The sequence below is a fragment of the Callospermophilus lateralis genome, chromosome 19, assembly GCF_048772815.1.
Source record: "Callospermophilus lateralis isolate mCalLat2 chromosome 19, mCalLat2.hap1, whole genome shotgun sequence".
NCBI lineage: Eukaryota > Metazoa > Chordata > Mammalia > Rodentia > Sciuridae > Callospermophilus > Callospermophilus lateralis.
This window is the reverse complement of record NC_135323.1, coordinates 8,508,657-8,526,401: the sequence shown is the minus strand read 5'-3', so window position 1 is coordinate 8,526,401 and position 17,745 is coordinate 8,508,657. Positions and strand designations below refer to the sequence as shown.

At 55.1% G+C, this 17,745-nt stretch overlaps 3 protein-coding genes and 1 non-coding gene across 4 annotated transcripts in view; 2 read left to right on the top strand and 2 right to left on the bottom strand.

Moving 5' to 3' along the window:
• Positions 1–8,486, top strand: part of Rab40c (RAB40C, member RAS oncogene family) — a 31,773-nt gene extending 23,287 nt beyond the window's left edge. Inside the window, exons 4-6 of the mRNA XM_076840304.2 lie at positions 5,588–5,665; positions 5,840–6,062; positions 6,710–8,486. Coding sequence (XP_076696419.1) covers positions 5,588–5,665; positions 5,840–6,062; positions 6,710–6,990 — 582 coding nt within the window. The 3' untranslated portion in view covers positions 6,991–8,486. The remainder of the gene's footprint in view (positions 1–5,587; positions 5,666–5,839; positions 6,063–6,709) is intronic.
• Positions 8,487–8,607: 121 nt separating this feature from the next.
• Wfikkn1 (WAP, follistatin/kazal, immunoglobulin, kunitz and netrin domain containing 1) lies at positions 8,608–12,779 on the top strand. Its single transcript, XM_076840303.1, has 2 exons — positions 8,608–10,525; positions 11,256–12,779. The coding sequence occupies exons 1-2, from the start codon at positions 10,331–10,333 to the stop codon at positions 12,729–12,731; spliced, it is 1,671 nt and encodes a 556-aa protein (XP_076696418.1). The 5' UTR covers positions 8,608–10,330; the 3' UTR covers positions 12,732–12,779.
• Positions 12,780–13,045: 266 nt separating this feature from the next.
• Mettl26 (methyltransferase like 26) lies at positions 13,046–14,811 on the bottom strand. The gene is made up of 6 exons (XM_076840464.2): positions 14,243–14,811; positions 13,925–14,087; positions 13,750–13,809; positions 13,521–13,588; positions 13,328–13,406; positions 13,046–13,255 (listed from the first exon to the last, which is right to left on the bottom strand). Exons 1-6 carry the CDS (start codon positions 14,437–14,439, stop codon positions 13,208–13,210), a joined length of 615 nt encoding a protein of 204 aa, XP_076696579.1. The 5' UTR covers positions 14,440–14,811; the 3' UTR covers positions 13,046–13,207.
• Trnag-ccc (transfer RNA glycine (anticodon CCC)) lies at positions 14,720–14,790 on the bottom strand. Its single transcript has one exon. It is a non-coding gene; the product is annotated as a tRNA-Gly (tRNA).
• Positions 14,812–17,745: the final 2,934 nt, after the last annotated feature.

Below are 17,745 nucleotides of genomic sequence, written 5' to 3'. Positions count from 1 at the left end.
TTTTTAAAAAAAAGAAAACCTCAAGACATAGTAAGCATAGGTCTTCTGGACAGCTCTCCAAAGAAATGGCACTTGTGCGCAGTAATGCACACCAGTGATCCCATGCACTTGGGAGGCTGAGGCAGGAGGGGTCTTGACTCAAAATCAGAAGGGCTGGGATGTAGCTCAGTGGTGGGATGCCCCTGGGTTCAATCCCCAGTACTGCACACAGCCATCCTCCTTGACACTCTTTCTGAGCATGGAAGCCTCCCCGCAGTGTTGACTATGTCCTCAGTGCACCTGCTTTCAGTGTCCCTGAACAGTGCATTGCTATTCTCAAGCTGTGGCTAGTGGCCTTCTGCCTGGTGGTTTGGAATATGCCCTGAACATAGCACAATGGCCACAGAACCCTCCCCGAGCTATTGAAATACATCTTGTTAAGCTGAATGTGATGGCATCACCTGTAATCCCAGCTACTCTGGAAGCTGAGGCTGGAGTCCATGAGTTGGAGAGTTGGAGGCCAGCCTGGGCAACATTAAAAAAAAAAAAAAAAAAAAGATTATACATTTTTTTTTTTTAACCCAGGAACTTTATTATTGAACCACATACCTATAGCTCTTTTTGTTTATTTTGAGACAGGGTCTCACTAAGTTGCTTAGAGTCTTATTAACTTGCTAAGGCCGGCCTTGAGCTTACAATCCTCCTGTCTCAACCTCCCAAGCCACTGGGATTATAGGCATGTGCCTCTGTGCCCAGCTTTTACATCTATTTTTAAACATATTTTATTGGGAAGCCAGGGTTGTGGCTCAGTGGTAGAGCACTTGCCAGCATGTGTGAGGCACTGGGTTTGATCCCCAGTACCACATAAAAAATAAAAACAAAATAAAGGTATTGTGTCCATCAACAACTAAAAAAAATATTTAAAAAAATGTTTGGGGGTTGGGGATGTAGCTCAGTGGTAAAGTGCTTGCCTACCATGTTCAAGGCCCTGGGTTTGATCCCTAGCACTGCAAAAAAAGATAAAGCCTGGTACCGTGGCACACGCCTGTAATCCTAGCAACTTAAGAGGCTGAGACAGGAAGATCTCAAGTTCAAGACCAGCCTGAGCAACTTAGTGAGTGTTAAGCAACTTAGTAGACCCTTTCTCAAAAAATAAGGGCTGGGGATATGGCTCAGTGGTAGAGCACCTCTGAGTTCAGTCCCCAGTAACAACAACAACAAAAAAAGTTTATTGTTTTCCATTTGCTTTTCAGCACTTTCTAGTTTCTGCAATAAACATGTAGACTTTTACAATAGGACAATATAGTAAAGAGACCAGTTACCCTGGTGGGGCATAGAGGGTTATTGGGAAGTCATGGAAAGGCAGTTTAAAGTAAGCCTGGCTGGGCTCACCTGTGGTGTTCCCACCATAGCACTATTAAGCTCTGCCTCTGCCAGACTGTTTTCTGGGAAGCAACACAGGTGTCATCATTTCTGTGTTCTTTCCAAAGTATCTATGGCAATAGGTGGGTTTTGATTTGCTTTTTACTTTTGGAAGTTCTTAGTTGCCATATCCTGGCTAAGAAGAGTAATTATAAACCCCAAGTGCACATCTTGGGCTCAGGTGGGGAGTGCCAGGTGCTTCCTAGTAGCCTTGTCCCAGGAGAAGCCCCTGAGCCTGCCCTGGTACTGTCCTGTCTCTCCTGTGTGTGTCCTGCTTGGGGAACAGCAGGGAGGTAATGGAGTCTGTAGAACAAGTGTAGCAATGCTTCTGTGTGTAGCCCCTGATGGCGTGTACCATCCTTCCAGATCAAGCAGTGTCATTCTCTGACCCTCTCATGAGGACAGAGGCCTGTGGATCTTGGGTCTTGAAGATGGCACCAACAGAGGCCTCTGGCCACTGTCTTGCTCGTCACCTGTCATGTACAGCACTGTCTTGTGGCTGCTGCAGAATCCTTTTACTTTTCACCAAGAAGCCACAGGCTGTTCTCGTTGGCACCTATGGGCCAAGCATATATGTTGTCTGTGGCTAAGGTCAGAGGTGGCCTCTCTTTTTTTTTTTTTAAAGAGAGAGAGAGAGAGAATTTTTAAATATTTATTTTTTTTAGTTATTGGCGGACACAACATCTTTGTTTGTATGTGGTACTGAGGATCGAACCCCGGCCGCATGCAATCCAGGCGAGAGGGCTACCGCTTGAGCCACATCCCCAGCCCCCAGAGGTGGCCTCTTAAGGCCCCGAAGGCTGGTGCTACCCACGGAGGGAGTAAGATGGTTACCCTGGTGTGAGAACCTGGGGCTGGGGGCAGGGGAGTCTGGCTGTGCCAGTGAGAGGAACTGCCCTGTTCTGTTGAGGGCTCAGGGTCAGCTGGCTTAGAACCAGCTGGTGTGGTAGTGATGAGTTCCTCAAGGTAGAGGAGGGCTTCATATGGAAAGCCATACAGGATGACTGCTGAGGACAGCAGCCACTTGTGGGTGTGGGTGGCACATGTTGGAACACAGTGTGGCACTTGTTCCTGGGCAGAGCCTGGTGCTGAGGAAACAGGCAGGAGGGTTTCACTCTGGCTGTTGTTTGTTTTGTGGTACTAGGGATTGAACCCAACCCAGGGCTTTACGCATGCCAGGCAAGTGCTCTATTCAAGCTTCACCCCACCCCCAGCCTGTCAAATATTATTTTTTTAAAAATTTTAAATTGTTGATGGATCTTTATTTTATTGGCTTATTTATATGTGGTGCTTGGAATTGAATGCAGTGCTTCACACATACAAGGCAAGAGTTCTACCGCTGTTCTACAACTCCAGCCACCCCCCCACCCCGCCCTTTTAAATGAAATCTAGCTCTGTTGCCCAGGCTGGCCTCTAACTCCTGGGCTCAAGAGATCCTCCTGCCCCAGCCTCCCAAGCTGTGCGGCTGCAGGATGATACCTGGATACATTTTTTTTTTTTTTTTTTTTTTTTTTTGGTGTGTGTGTGAGGTGGGGCTGCTGGGGATTGAACCCAGGACCTTGTGTATGCAAGCAAGGCAAGCACTTTACTAACTGAGCTATGTCCTCAGCCCCTAAGTTTTGTTTTTAACCGAGGCACCTCTCCATCTCAGTTCATAACATAGGTCCTTATATCTGTCAGAAACTCAGAGTAGCTGTGCCTACAGCCTGTGTATTTCTGGCGTGTGGGTTGGAGATCAGAAAGCAGTCATAACAGAAGGGCATCCCTGCTTGGACCCAGCAGTCGTACTTCCAGGAGTTTATCCTAGAGCCTGAGCTGAGCGAAAACAGGAGCGCTCCAAGGGGCCTTATAGCAGGTTGTAACCAAAGGCAGCATCTGAGGCTGGGAACTGGCTCATGTCAGAGAGGGTGGGTCTGAGCTCCAGAAGGGGACATCCTGTGTGTGAGAAGTGAGCCAGGAGGCATGGGGACCTCTGGGAGACACTCAGGGGGCTGGAGGAGGGGAGCACCTACATTTTTTACTTATGCCTTAGAGTACTACTTAGCTTTTAAAAATCAGAGCATATATTACTGTCATCACTAAAAAGGCAAAATGTGGTAAGTAGTCTATTTTCCCCTTGTTCTGCCTCTTTGAAACATAGGAGTGATACTGGGATTCTTTTGGGATTGGTTCTGGTAAAAAGGAACCACATTTTGGTTTCTTGGCTATCCTGCCTCTGGTTCATCCCAAATAGTTTTCCCAGACAAATCCATGATTACTGGGTCTTTCTGTCTATAATGAGACCAGTGCTGGCCTTTGTCTTTGTGACCGTCCACCCTGCCTCTTCTGCTCATAACCCCAACTGATTGGATTTAGACAGTACCAGAAAGGGTCTGCCTGCTTAGGGCACACAAGAGGAGAGCTGGGACTGCTGGCACTAGCCAGGAGGGGTGGCCAGGGCTCTCGACCACCTCAGGGCACAGTTGAAGCCAAAGCCAACCTGTCCAGCCTCAGTGAGCCTTCTACTCATTCCTTTAAAATGCAGGAAATGTCATTGCAGGAAATGGGGAAAACATAAGAAAGAAAGTGGAAATCACCTGTCACCCAGACTTCTCTGTGCAGTATTGTGTTTATATCCTCATTCTGTAAGATATGGTGCCAGGCACAGCGGCCGCACCTGTGATCCCAGGGACTCAGGAGGCTGAGGTAGGAGGGTTGTGAGTTCAGGCCATCCTGGGCAACTCAGCAAGGCGCTAAGGACCTGGCAAGACTCTGTTTCAAAGTAAAAAGGGCTGGGATGTAGCTCAGTGGTAAAGTGCCCCTGGGTTCAATTCCCTGTAGGGGGGGGGGGGGTGGGGGGAATCATCATCCTGTGCACAGCACTCAGCCGTCTCTCGCCCTGAGCTTCACTATCTGATCACCCATCATACCTGTGAAGTGCACTTCTGCTGTTTTCATTTTCTGCATGACTGTTATGCCTTACCTCGTCGGCTTTCCCAGTGAGTGTTGGCCCACCATATAGTTGTTCCTGACTCTCAGTAGGGCTGAGTTGCCCCCTGACAGGGGAGTCTTTGGGCTCCGACTCGGATTGCTACACTAGAGCTTGCTATGATGCTTCAGGGGGCACTGACCCCCCCAAGCCACCCCTCTCCTTGCAGCAAACGATAGGCTAGGTCCCTGTGCCTGAGCAACAGAGCTTACACCTAGGTGTGTGTGAATTTATTGTAAGTCTTACCATTTTTTGCCCACCCATCTGGCTCAGGTTGGTCAGTTCTTCATAGGGGTGCCTGGCCTGGGGGTTTCCCCTCTGGGCTAGAGGGGTTCCTCCTGGATATGGATGCGGCCCTGTTCTAGGCCTGCTATCCAAAGGATAGGGCCTTTGTCTCAAGGAGACCTGGGGCCACACTGGTCTTGCAGAAACGAGAGGGTGTGTTGGAGGGGAAGGCTCTGAGCCCTGGCCCTGAGGTGGACGCTTCCCTTGCCTACACTCTCAGCCCTTGCCTGTCCTCTGTCATATGCAGCTTTGTGGCTCTCTGGGTGGGTTCGGAGTGCTGCCGAATACTGTGGTGGCTGGGCACCTACTGGAGAGCCACGAGGGTGTCACTGCTGAAAGATACTCAGGGCAGGTGAGACAGCCCAGAGCTGAGCTCCTGCTAATTGGTCTCTAAGGGATGTAGCGGGAAAGACCCCATAGCAGATCCTGCTCAGCTTGGTTGCGGGAAGCCCTCATGAAAACCTGCTCCTGTAGCAGCTAACACCCTGCTCTGCAGATTTCTGGTTGGAATACTCAGAAATGCCTCTGTTCAGCTCTGCTCAGCCCCCAGGTACTCCAGGGGCAGAGTTCACTGCTGGACTGACTGCAAGGACACTCAGCTCCCATCTTGCAGCTCTGTGGCCACATAGTCCAGACCTGGGTGTGTTGTAGCTTAGCTTCTGTGATGTTTGAATGGTTTCAGAGTAATGCCTGTGCTGTGCCTGGAGATCAGAAATTGAAGACATCTCAGGGGTGGGAGGGAGTAGCATCTGAGCCACCCCCTCTTACAGAAGGTTTCCTTCAGGTCCCCTCCCCACCTGCCCCCTTGTTTGGCAGCAGGTACATTTCCCATCTGATGTTCATGCTAGTAACCCACGAAGTCTACTGTGCCAGTGTTCCTGGGTTCACGCTTAGGTGACCTCTGTAGGTGACCTCTATGTGTCTCCCTTGCAGGGGATCCTTTTGGTATATGACATCACAAACCGCTGGTCCTTTGATGGCATTGACCGGTGGATCAAAGAGATTGATGAGGTAGGTGTGGGTCTGCACCCCTGCAGGGGAAGGCACAGGACTAGGCTGTACCCGGGTATATTGCCTGCTATGACCACTCCATAGCTTGTGGGTGATGGGGGGGTCTGCTCAAGACTGAGGGGTTAGTATGTCCTGAGATTTGCCTCTGAATACTGTGTGTCTCCCCAACCCTAGCACGCACCTGGGGTCCCCCGGATCCTTGTTGGGAACCGGCTGCATCTGGCCTTCAAGCGGCAAGTCCCAACCGAGCAGGCCCGTGCCTATGCGGAGAAGAACTGCATGACGTTCTTTGAGGTCAGCCCCCTGTGCAACTTCAATGTCATTGAATCCTTCACCGAACTCTCACGCATTGTGCTTATGCGGCATGGAATGGAGAAGATCTGGAGGCCCAATCGAGGTGGGTGACAATGTGGGGGTGGAGCTGAGAGTGCTGGGGGAAAAATGGGAAGGGTCCTCCAGAGCCACAGTCCCCATATGCTACATGCAGTGAGCAGTTCTGCATGTGGGGTCCCTCTGGAGATGGGACGCCAGCAGCTTTGCAGTGTTCTGCCTGCCCTATTCCATACCTCGACCAGAAACCACAGGAGATGGGGCCATTGACCCGTGCTTCCTGGCAGTTGGCTGCTGGGCAAACGGGTGGTCACAGTGGAGCCCAAACCCCTCCCTTCTTAACACGAGCCATAGAGAACCTTCTTGTACCCTGGGCCTGCTCTGCCACAGGAGCATCTGCAGACTGTGCAGACCTGAGCTGGGTGCTGCCAGACTGGGCTGAGTTGCACTCTAACCAGAGCTACGGGAGGGGCTGCAGAGTGGTTCCAAGAGCAAGTCGGCTTCTGTCCCACCACGGCTCCTAGGGCTGCTGGTCTCACAGCAGCACCTTGCAGTGCACTCCATTCTAAGAGGGAAGGCAGGAGGGAGCCACTCTTTGCACCGTGTCTGTGCTGGGAGGCTGAGGGCAGGGCCCTGTCCTGGTTGGGAGAGGGCAGCTCCTCAGCACATACCTTAGTGGGCCTCCTGGCCCCCATCTGATTCCCCCTGCCACAGTGTTCAGCCTGCAGGACCTTTGCTGCCGTGCCATTGTCTCCTGCACCCCAGTGCACCTCATTGACAAGCTTCCACTACCTGTCACCATCAAGAGCCACCTCAAGTCCTTCTCCATGGCTAACGGCATGAATGCCGTCATGATGCATGGTCGCTCCTACTCCCTGGCCAGTGGAGCTGGAGGCAGCAGTAGCAAGGGCAACAGTCTCAAGAGGTCCAAGTCCATCCGCCCGCCCCAGAGCCCTCCCCAGAACTGTTCTCGGAGCAACTGCAAGATCTCCTAGCAGGCCAGCAGGCACCACTCTGCAGACTCGGGGAGGCTCAGTGGTGGACGAGCGCTCCCGGGCAGGAAGACTTGGCCACACAGCCTGTTTCGGAAGCGTCCGGTTCTCCTCCACACCCAGCTAGGTGGAGGGAAGAGCACACTCCATGAACGAGGCCCAGGGGCCTTTGGGTAGCTGGGCTGCTGGTGCTACGGAGACCCTGGTCTGAATCAACCCCAGACTCCAGGCTGCCTGGGCTTGGGCCAGGAGGGAGCCTGGCTCCCCTTCCTTATTTATATAGAGAACATTTTGCCTGTTTTGTACATTTTTTAAAAGGCTGTCAGGGAAGATGGATGCATCTGTGTGGTGAGCTTGCCTCTTCACGCCACAGCAGCCATGAGGAGGGCCCATACATCTGGGGAAAGAGGGGCTTGAGGAGTGATGGCAGGAGGTGCAGTCAGAACAGGAGTTCTTTAGATTTATATCCAATTTGCCTGGGGTGTTGGCACTGCCCATGCCAGTGAGAAACAGGGTACCCCAGAAGCTTCTGGCAGAGGTCTTGGCCCCAGCGTATAACTCTGGAGATCAGTGTGCTGGGCATAGGCAAGGATGTGTGACTTACAGGAAAGGGGAGAAGCAGGGTGTGAGGGACCTCCCTCAGCCACTCCAGGGTCCCTGCCTGCTATAACTGGGCACCTTCGGTAATACTCACTACATAGATCAGGTCTCCAGGTCAAGGAGATCTATAGAGCCTTCTGTAGATCTGCGAGTGACACTGGAGTGACACTGTTGGCATCTGAACCTCCAGACACTGCCAGGACTTGTTTTCCCAGCAGCTCGTTCTCATCTGTGGTGCCCTTTTGCCTGTGAGGTCACATGCTACTGGAACCTCTTTGACCTGTTTCTTAGTGGTACTGCCTGGACAGCAGCCTTGTCTGCACCTTGGGCCCCTCTGGAGGACCTCCCAGCAGCCCTTGTGCCGGTGCACAGTGTCCTTATCCTCACCCCATGAAGCCATGGCCTGGTCCTTCTCAGTGCTGCCCTCTTGCCTGGCACCCCCACCCTCGGCCTCACTGGTGCTCAACTCTACCTCCTGCCCTAGGGCCCCAGCCACCAAGGAGCCCTCCCTGGGCTGGGACTTCTCTCTCTGGGTCCTTCATAGTGCACGTGGTACAGGACAGTCCTGCTGCAGGTGTTTCAGGGCACCGGTGGACATGCAGACGCAGCACCATGGCTGTACTGGGAGATGGCTCCTGTGCTGGGGAGCTTGTGTCAGGGGTGGCTCCACCATCTCCCAACCCCAGCAGCCCTGTTGCTGCCAGCAATGCCCTTTTCTCTGGAGTTGTGAACAGAGCTACACAGACTTCATTTTGAGGAGCTGGACAGTCCCACGTGTACCATATCAACACTACCCTCACTGCTGCTGGACCCTGCATTCCTGTGTCCTTTGAGCTGTTCTTCCGTTTCTTTGTACAGTAAATGTAATTCAGCTGTGCCCTCCCTGTTGGTTTTGTAAGGTCAGTCCGATTTTATGGGCTGTGGTGGGGGTGGGTGGGTCTGGCAGTGGTGCCCTGCACAGGGACCACCACAGCTTTGTGCCTGCCCACCTGAGCCCCAGCTTTTTTGAGCCCTTTGTCTTCAGGAGCTGACCTTGATGACCTGCAGGCACACTAGGTTTGCATACCTGTATACGAGGGCTGAGGGTGGGCTGGGCTGGCCTGGTCTGTGCACAGTGTACAAGCCAGTTTCCTAGGGAAACGCCTCCTCATGTGGAGCCTTTATTTCCAGCCCCCATAGTTTGCCACAGCTTCAGGAACCCCAAGGGTGAGTTCTGCTCGGCCAGGGGTGAGTCATGTCCTGGAGGTCAGATCTGAGCAGGATAAGGATGCTGTACTCCGCAGATGGCCCTACACTCCAGGGACACATGCTGCTCCTTGGGAGTGATCTAGGCCTTGGGCACCCCCACACTGGGGCTGCCAGGCTGCAGTGAGCTCCTGTCCTGACCCCATCTGTAGGCTGGCCTAACCACCCACCCCTCATTATCAGGGGCCAGCTCCCCGTAGCTCCTGGGTAAGTCAGGAGACATTGGCGCCTGGCAGCCATCTCTTGGTTCCATTCTGGCCAGACCAAGCTCTTTATTACCCTGCCTCCTGGGTCAGGAGGTCAGACTCAGGGCTACTTCCTGGGGCCCCCAGACCTCTGGAGCCTCAGAAGGGTTTGGAAGGGCAAATTCCAGGAGGCCCTTTGTCCTGCCAGGAGCCTTTGATCTCCCCAGTGGAGGAGGGGCCTCCAGCCCAGCTGGCCCCCAGGTCAGGCCAGGCAGCTGGGGGCAGGGAGAGATTCCTGGGTGCTTGCGGGCCCTGGGTAGTTGGTAGGACTTTGCTCATTTAGGGCCCTTGGACTTGGCCATCCCTATGGACCCTGGATGGATACCCATGTGGAGCCATATCCTGGTGCTGGGCAGGCCTCACTTATGCCCTTCCTTGCTCAGCCCAGGAAGGGCCTGGGCCAAGGCCAGAGCCAGAGCCAGAGGCTCCAGCAAAGTAGGTATCTCTGGGAATGCAAAGTTCTGTGTTGGCCCGGGGCCTGAGCTGCCAAGGCCTCACCCCTGCAGATTCCACATATACTTCAAGATCTGCTGGCAGGTTGTAACCCTGACAGGGACATGGAGAAAGTGGTGTTCTTCCCAGGAAGTGAACAGACCCCCTCCCCATCTGCTGGGCTGAAATAGCACCCCTGTGCCTTACCTGGACTCAAAGGTGACAGGTACCACCTGGACCTGCCTTGGGGAGACCCAGGCCTGTGGTCAGTTGGGGTGAGGTAGGGGCCTGAACTCCCCCCACATGGGAGACCGAAGGGTGGGGACAAAAGCTGCTGAGTTCTGTTGGCCTCACCCCTCCCCCCTAAATCGAAGGAGGAGGGTCTTCAAGGAGACTGACCCCAGCTGACTTCAGCCTATGGAGGGAGGGATTCCAGCTACTGTGTCATCCCCCTCCTCTCCTCTCTGGCCAGAGCTAGCCCTTCTCCGCCCCTCAATGACCCTGCGCTATTGAGCCCTGGCCCCTCCCCAGCCTCCCCTCCTCTCCCTATGCTGACCAGGACCTGGGAGCAGCCTGCAGTGTTTGAGAGAGGGGACAGATTAGGGAGGGGAAGGGCTACACAGAGAGAGCTCTGAGATTCCAAAACCCACCCGGCTGGGGCCAGGGGGAGCATTTGCAGTGGGCTCCAGCCTCAGGGGCCAAAGGGGAACCCAAAGAATAATCAGGGGAGAGGAAGGGCCAGCCGGGTAGCCCCAGAGAGTGGATGCCTGCAGAGTGTTGGGCTCTGTGGGGCCCCAGGAGGGGCTGGCAGCCACACGGCTATGCCCCCTGGCCCTGTGGTCCCCATGCCCGCCCTGCAACTGTTCCTGCCTCTGTTCCTCATCATCAGACTGGCCTTGGGGGCTGGCCTGCTGCCAGAGCTAGGAAACCACCCCGGCCTGTGCCCCAACCAGCTGAGCCCCAGCCTGTGGGTAGACGCCCAGAGCACCTGTGAGCGAGAGTGCGCCAGGGACCAGGTGAGTGTGGGGAATCCCAAGGAGTCTTGGGTGCTTGGCCCCATCCTAGCCCTTTCCCTGGGGGTGGAGGGCAGCCCTAAGAACCCACTTCCTACCGGGGCTCTCCACATTCTTTTGCCAAGGTTTTGGCCATTCCCCATACAAGGGGTCCGGGTCATACCCTATCTTTGCCCTTATCTGTCTGAGAATGGGATCCCCTTTTCCTCATCAGACCTGTCTATTTCCTGCCTGGGCAGCAGTTATCCTGTGAAGACCAGAGTGGACACAGGCCTCTGAATTTTCCCTTGCACAGCAATCTTACTGTGGGCCATCGCCCTTCCCTCACACTGGGAAAGGGGTGACCAGAGGGTTGGCACATGGCCATCTGTGATGGTGGGGGGCTGCTTTTTTCTGTATGATACCAGGGCAGAACCAGGTCCTCCCTCATACTAAACCACACCCTAGCCCAAATCTGCCATTGAGTCAGGGCCTTGGCACATGGGGAAGGAACCACGGTGAGTCCTGCTTGGGGATGTTAAGGATTCAGTTAGGTGATATGTGACCAGCTTTGAAGCTTATACTGGACAAAAAGCAGTATTCCTCCACTTTCCAGAGGGAAAGCCAGCTCAGGGAGAGGCCACAGGGGCTGTAAAGCTGCAGGCATTTGTACTCCCTGGTGCAGGGGCAAGGTGGATACCCTGGGCCAGGTGGGAGGGCCTCAGGGCTCTGCTGAGCTACCTGCCTCCCCCAGGATTGTGCTGCCTCGGAGAAGTGCTGTGCCAATGTGTGTGGGCTGCAGAGCTGCGTGGCAGCCCGATTCCCAGATGGCCCAGCTGCACCCGCCACAGCAGCCTCCTGTGAGGGCTTCAAGTGCCCACAGCAGGGTTCTGACTGTGACATCTGGGATGGGCAGCCTGTGTGCCGCTGCCGTGACCGCTGTGAGAAGGAGCCCCACTTCACTTGTGCCTCCGATGGCCTCACCTACTACAATCGCTGCTACATGGACGCTGAGGCCTGCCTGCGAGGCCTCCACCTACACGTGGTGCCCTGCAAGCATGTCCTCAGCTGGCCACCCAGCAGTCCAGGGCCACCAGAGACCACAGCCTGGCCTACTCTGGGGGCTGCCCCCATGCCACCTGCCCTGTACAGCAGTCCCTCCCCACAAGCAGTGCATGTGGGGGGCACGGCCAGCCTCCACTGCGAGGTCAGTGGCCGCCCGCCACCTGCTGTGACCTGGGAAAAGCAGAGCCACCAGCAGGAGAATCTGATCCTGCGCCCTGATCAGATGTATGGCAATGTGGTAGTCACTAGCATCGGGCAGCTGGTACTCTACAATGCCCGGCCAGAGGATGCTGGCCTTTACACCTGCACTGCACGCAATGCCGCAGGCCTGCTGAGGGCTGACTTCCCACTCTCTGTGGTCCAGCGGGAGCCAGCCAGGGACAAGGCCCATGGTGTGCCCACTCTAGCAGAGTGCCTGCCTGGCACGCAGGCCTGTTCGGGCCCTGCCTCCCCACATCATGTGCTCTGGAACTTCGATCCACAGCGCGGAGGCTGCATGACCTTCCCCGCTCTCGAGTGTGATGGGGCCACCCGGGGCTTCGAGACATATGAGGCGTGCCAACAGGCCTGCACCCGTGGCCCTGGGGATGCCTGCACCCTGCCAGCGGTGCAGGGGCCTTGCCAGGGCTGGGAGCCACGCTGGGCCTATAGCCCATTTCTGCAGCGGTGCCTGCCCTTCTTATACAGTGGCTGCGAGGGCAATGGCAACAACTTTGAGAGCCGAGAGCGCTGTGAGGACACCTGCCCTGTGCCTCGCACACCACCCTGCCGGGCCTGTCGCCTCAGAAGCAAACTGGCGCTGAGCCTGTGTCGCAGTGACTTTGCCATTGTGGGACGGCTCACTGAGGTGCTAGAGGAACCAGAGGCTGCGGGCGGCATTGCCCGTGTGGCTCTGGACGACGTACTGAAGGATGACAAGATGGGCCTCAAGTTTTTGGGCACCAAGTACCTAGAGGTGACACTAAGTGGCATGGACTGGGCCTGCCCCTGTCCCAATGTGTCTGCCGGTGATGGGCCAATGGTCATCATGGGTGAGGTACGAGATGGTGTGGCTGTGCTGGACCCTGGCAGCTACGTGCGCGCCGCCAGCGAGAAGCGGGTAAAGAAAATATCAGAGCTGCTGGAGAAGAAGGCCTGTGAGCTGCTCAACCGCTTCCAAGATTAGCCCTGCCCTTCCCCACCCTGCCCTTCTTTCTGATGAATAAAAGCTCTTCCTTGCCCCTGGAACTCATGGGCTGCTGTCGGTGGGGGATTGTTACCCTTCCAGGTGTCCCCACCCCTTGGCCTGTTACCAAGCTGGGGTCTTCAACCAACTGGGGTTTTGGCTCCATCTGAGGTCTCCAAGGAGAAGCAGCTCACCCTGGGGACCTCCTGCTTCACAGGTGGGGACCAACTCCATTCTGCCTGTCCCTTGAGGCCCTAGATGCCCACAGGCCAGACCCTTCTTCCCACCCATCCCACAGTGTGGTAGATACTCAATGGGCAGCAGAAAGTGCTTTATTCCAAGGCAGTCTGGGCCCAGGTTCCATGAGCCCAGACTGGTTGGGCTGGTCATTCCAGAAACCTGGTCCAGGGAGATTGAGATGGAGTTCTGGTTTGTGCCCAGACTTGGGCACATGCACGCAGGATGAAGGGGATGAGTTATTCTTTCCGGAAAATCAGGCACTTGTTGTTGGCTGGCATGTCCACCTACAGAAATACTTTGCTGGAGTGGCCCTTGGGCCCCAGGAAGGCCACTCCACCCCAGCTCACCCTGCCTACCATCTTCTCCAGGAGCAGGCCACTGGCCTGACCCAGGTCCTCAAGAAGGGCTGTGTCCCTCAGTCCCCACTCTGGGTTCCTGCAGCAGGGAGGAAGGTAGGGTCTTGGCCAGGGCCAACCAGGGACACCTGGCCAACCAGGGACACCCAGCCCACCTGCTCCCTAAGCCAGGCCCCTCTCACCCAGCTCTGACCTGCATCTTAGGGTCAAGTCAAAGTCCACGTTGCTCTGGGGGTAGATCTTCCCATTGACTGCATAGGGCTGCATGGACAGGGGACATAGAACCAGGGTCAGTCATTCTCCAGTGGGCCATGGACATGCTGGCAGGCTTCCCCCAAAAGGGGAAGCCTAGGACCAGGTGGAGCCTGGGCAGAGCTCAGCAGGCCATAAGAGGGGAAAGGCCCTGGGGCAGGACAACTCACCCCATAGGTGATGAGCAGAGCCTTGGGTTTGAGCAGATGTCCAGCAGCTCTGAAAAGCCCCTGGGGAGGAGGAGGTAAGGCAGGGTGAGTCACCTTCCCAGACCCTGGAGCCCCTGCTGGAGGCAGGGCTATCCTGGCCGCCACTCCCTCCCGAAGCATCTCTGCAGCCACCCACCTTGGTGCAGCTTAAGGGACTGATGTGGCTCATGTTGATGCAGAGCAGCAGGTCCAGCGAGTGCGGCAGGATCCCTCCCCAGTGCTCCCACTCCCAGGTCACGTCCAGGTACAGTGGGGCCTTCACGTTAGACAGACCCTGGGCTTGCGTGGTGGCGGCGATGCTGTGGAGGGCAGCGGATGAGTGAGAGGCAGAGGGCCCTGCAGTCGCTTCACCAGGAGCCCGGAGAGGCCGAGCAGCGGGCCCGCAGCCCTACCGCTTTCACAGCCTGGTCCCGCACCCCTGGCCGCCTTCTCTGGCAGCCCGCACCCATCGCACCTATCCAGGCAGCGCTGGTCCACGTCGGACGGCTGCCATTCCGCGTGCGGGAAGGCCCGCGCGAAGTGCACGGCGTGCTGGCCGGAACCAGAGGCCACCTCGAGCACGCGGACGCCGCATTGCGCGGGGTCCACGTACTGCTGCAGCACGCGCAGGATGGGCTCCTTGTTTCGCTCCGCGGCCGCCGCCACCAGCATCGCCACCGCGCTGCCCGGAGTCGGACTTACACGAGGACGCGCGACACCCCTTAAAGGGTGGGTCCGCAGCCCCGAGAGGGGCCCCGGCGGCCGATGCTGCTGATTTATGGACGCCTCTTGGTTAGGTCCGCGTCACCACTGCGCGCCAGTGTTTTCAGAGAGCCTGTCTCTTCTTGCACCGGAACCGGTGCTTCCTACTTCCCTCAAGTCTCCTCTTCTCTTCATGGCTGCGGTGAGCTGGAGCTGGTTCCAGAGATAGGAAAAAGGGAAAACAATCACATGCGCCGCCCGGGAATCGAACCCGGGTCGCAAGAATGGGAATCTTGCATGATACCACTACACCAGCGGCGCAGCTGAGAAACAGAAGCTGCCACAAGACCTAAGAATTATGACGTAGCCGGCCGCGCAGCGGGCACAGCGCATGCGTTATCGTCACCTGAATTTGGTCTCGTGATGCATCTTGGAGTCTGAAGAACGAACGCAGATGGAGAATGCAGATCCGAAGACAGCCTTCATTCGAGCCTTAGCCATGGAAACCATGACAACCATGGGCACTTGGTTGTCTATGGGAGCGGAGCCTTAGTGGGAGTCTGGTGGGCGTGGCCCTAATGAGGCCCTCTGGTGGGCAGGGCCTTGCTTGGGGTTGGTGAAAGGGGCCTCATGGGCAGGGCCCGATTTGGGTCCCTGGTTGGGGGATCTCTTTGGGACCCAGCTGGTCTGGCCTGGCACTCAGTGATGCTCAGTACTTCTCTCTAACACAGAGATGACCAGCGCCCGCTCGGGGTCCCTAGCGGAATAGATAGCGGGAGCAGAGACCCATGAAATCTAGTCGGACGTTGCGATGTGTGTGTACTCAAGGGAGCTTCTCAGAATACTCAGCTTGGGGTCCACCTCTCAGAGGGTCCGATTCCAGAAAATGCAGAGGGTAGTCCTCTGTAGTCAGGACTGGCCAAGACTACCCCACGTCTTGCGGACCAGAGCTGAGGGTGGCCGCTGACTAGGACTTTAGCCTGTGGTTGCTGATGAGGGCATATCCAAGGTTGGCCAATGGCCAGGATGGATGGGATGTGAATGTGTTTAGACCAGGGAGGGCTAGTGATGAGTCCCAGGGACAGTGCTGTAGGGCTGCCACTTAGGATGGCTCCCTCAAGAAAGCAGCCAGTTGGGCTGGGGCTGGGGCTCAGTGGCAGAGCAACTTGCCTACCAAGTGTGAGACACTGTGTTAGATCCTCAGCACCATGTATTGTGTCCATTTATATTTTAAAATGAGAGAAGCAGCCAATTGAGGACTGGCGGGCTTCCCCTCCTCCAAACAGCACTGTGAAGTGGATATATATATATTTTTCATTTTTATCAACTTTTTTTTTGTAGTTGTAAATGGACTGAATGCTTTTGTTTTATTTTTAATATTCATTTTTAGAAGTAGTTGGACACAATACCTTTGTTTTATTTATTTTTATTTGGTGCTGAGGATCAAACCAGCTACAGCCCCAGCCCTGTGAAGTGGATATTGATGTACATACAGTGTTGGTAGTGACCCTGACTGGGTTCTGCAGCAGGTGAGGGTGTAGCTCCAGGAGGACCTGGAGGACTTTGACAGGCAGGGGACCACCTAGGTAGAGGTGTGCCACTCACAACCCAGGCTTCCCCTGGGACTCTCTGCACACAGGCAGGAATCCTGCTTTAAGGAACTGTTCACAGTGTTCAGCAAATGGCATTGTGCTTAATGGTACTGAACTCTGGCCGATACCACCCCCACCCCCACCCCTGCTGCATCCATCACTCCACCTGGCCTCCGCACTGCCAGAACTCAGCGCCTGGCAGAAAGCAGATGAGGTGGCGGAGCTGCTATTCCACAGTCCGTGTGTGGGAGCACACATTTCCTGGCAGACAAGTGTGTTAGATGCTAGCAGCACTCTGGGACCTCTGTGGGATAACATTCCCCTGGATAGCCAGGGTTGAACTTGTTGAAGTCAAGTGCCAGAGACTGAATTTAGGCCAGAGGGATGTATGTATACTGGGTAGGAGGCACCATAGCAGGGGCCACCTTTCCACATGTGATCAAATCACCAGGACTCAGCAAGTCACAGGTTCTTGGTTGTATGCTGTGGAAAGAAACAAGGGATTCCCTTGTCCTGCAGCACCTACTGGCCCTTGCCTCATCCTTATTCTTATTCCCTGGACATACTTCCCCTCCTCCCAGCCTGTGATTGTCTTGGGGTCTGGCCTACAGAAGATGCTTAGGCAATGCCTGATGAGTGAGGGTCAATCCTATGTCATTCTCACTCAGAAAAGGGCCTGTGGGCCATGTCCCACCTCACCCCAAGTCAACAGCAGGGCCCAGCCTCTTTCCTAGATCCCAGTTCATCTGCCCACTTTTCATTACCTGCCCCCCACTATCCAGTGGGGGTTCAACATCCCCACTTTCCTTCTCAGGCCCTATGCAGCGCTCCCTCCCATCCCTCCTTCCACCACTCTCCTGGGTATATCAGTTTGTTTACTGCTATAACAAATTATCCCCAAACATGGTGACTTTTAGAAAATACATTTATTTACTCTAGAAACCAGACTGTCAGATTATGGCCACATTGCTCCAGTCTCTGTTCCTTTTTTTTTTTTTTTTTTTTTTTTTAACGTGGTGCTGAAGAACAAATGCAGGGCTGCACATATGCTAGGTGAACGCTCTACCGCTGAACCACAATCCTAGCCCCTATGCTCCATTTTCATACAGCCTTTCTCTGTGTCTAGATCTCTCCCTTAAAAGGGCCCCAACCCTCAAGTTAGGGCCACCTTAATTCAGGATAGTTTCATACTGAAGTCGCTGCCTTGATTACATTTATAAAAACTCTTACTCCAAGTAAAGAGGTGCCAGGTGGAGAGACACACACACACATTACAGCACTGGTGACTGAACTCAGGGGCCCTCTACCACTGAGCTACATCCCCAGTCTTTTTAATTTGAGATAGGGTCTCACTAAGTTACCCAGGCTGGCCTCAAATTTGCGATCCTCTTGCCTCAGACCACCTGGGGCAGCCCAGCAGGGACACAGAGGATCTGATTTCTGAGTAGCCTTGGGGCTGGAGTGGAGCTGACCTTCCTCCACCCTTTTCGGCTTAGACCTGGTGTTGGGCCTCCAGGCTTCCTGCATCCACCATCCACCTGGGGGCACTGTTACTTCCCATTCCCTGCTAAATTCACCCCTTTTCTCTTCTTAGGCTCCCTAAGATGAAGGTGACTCCCAATACCGGCCCAGACCTCTCCAGGCACTTGGTTGAGGACCTTCAAACATACGCGCAGAAACTCCC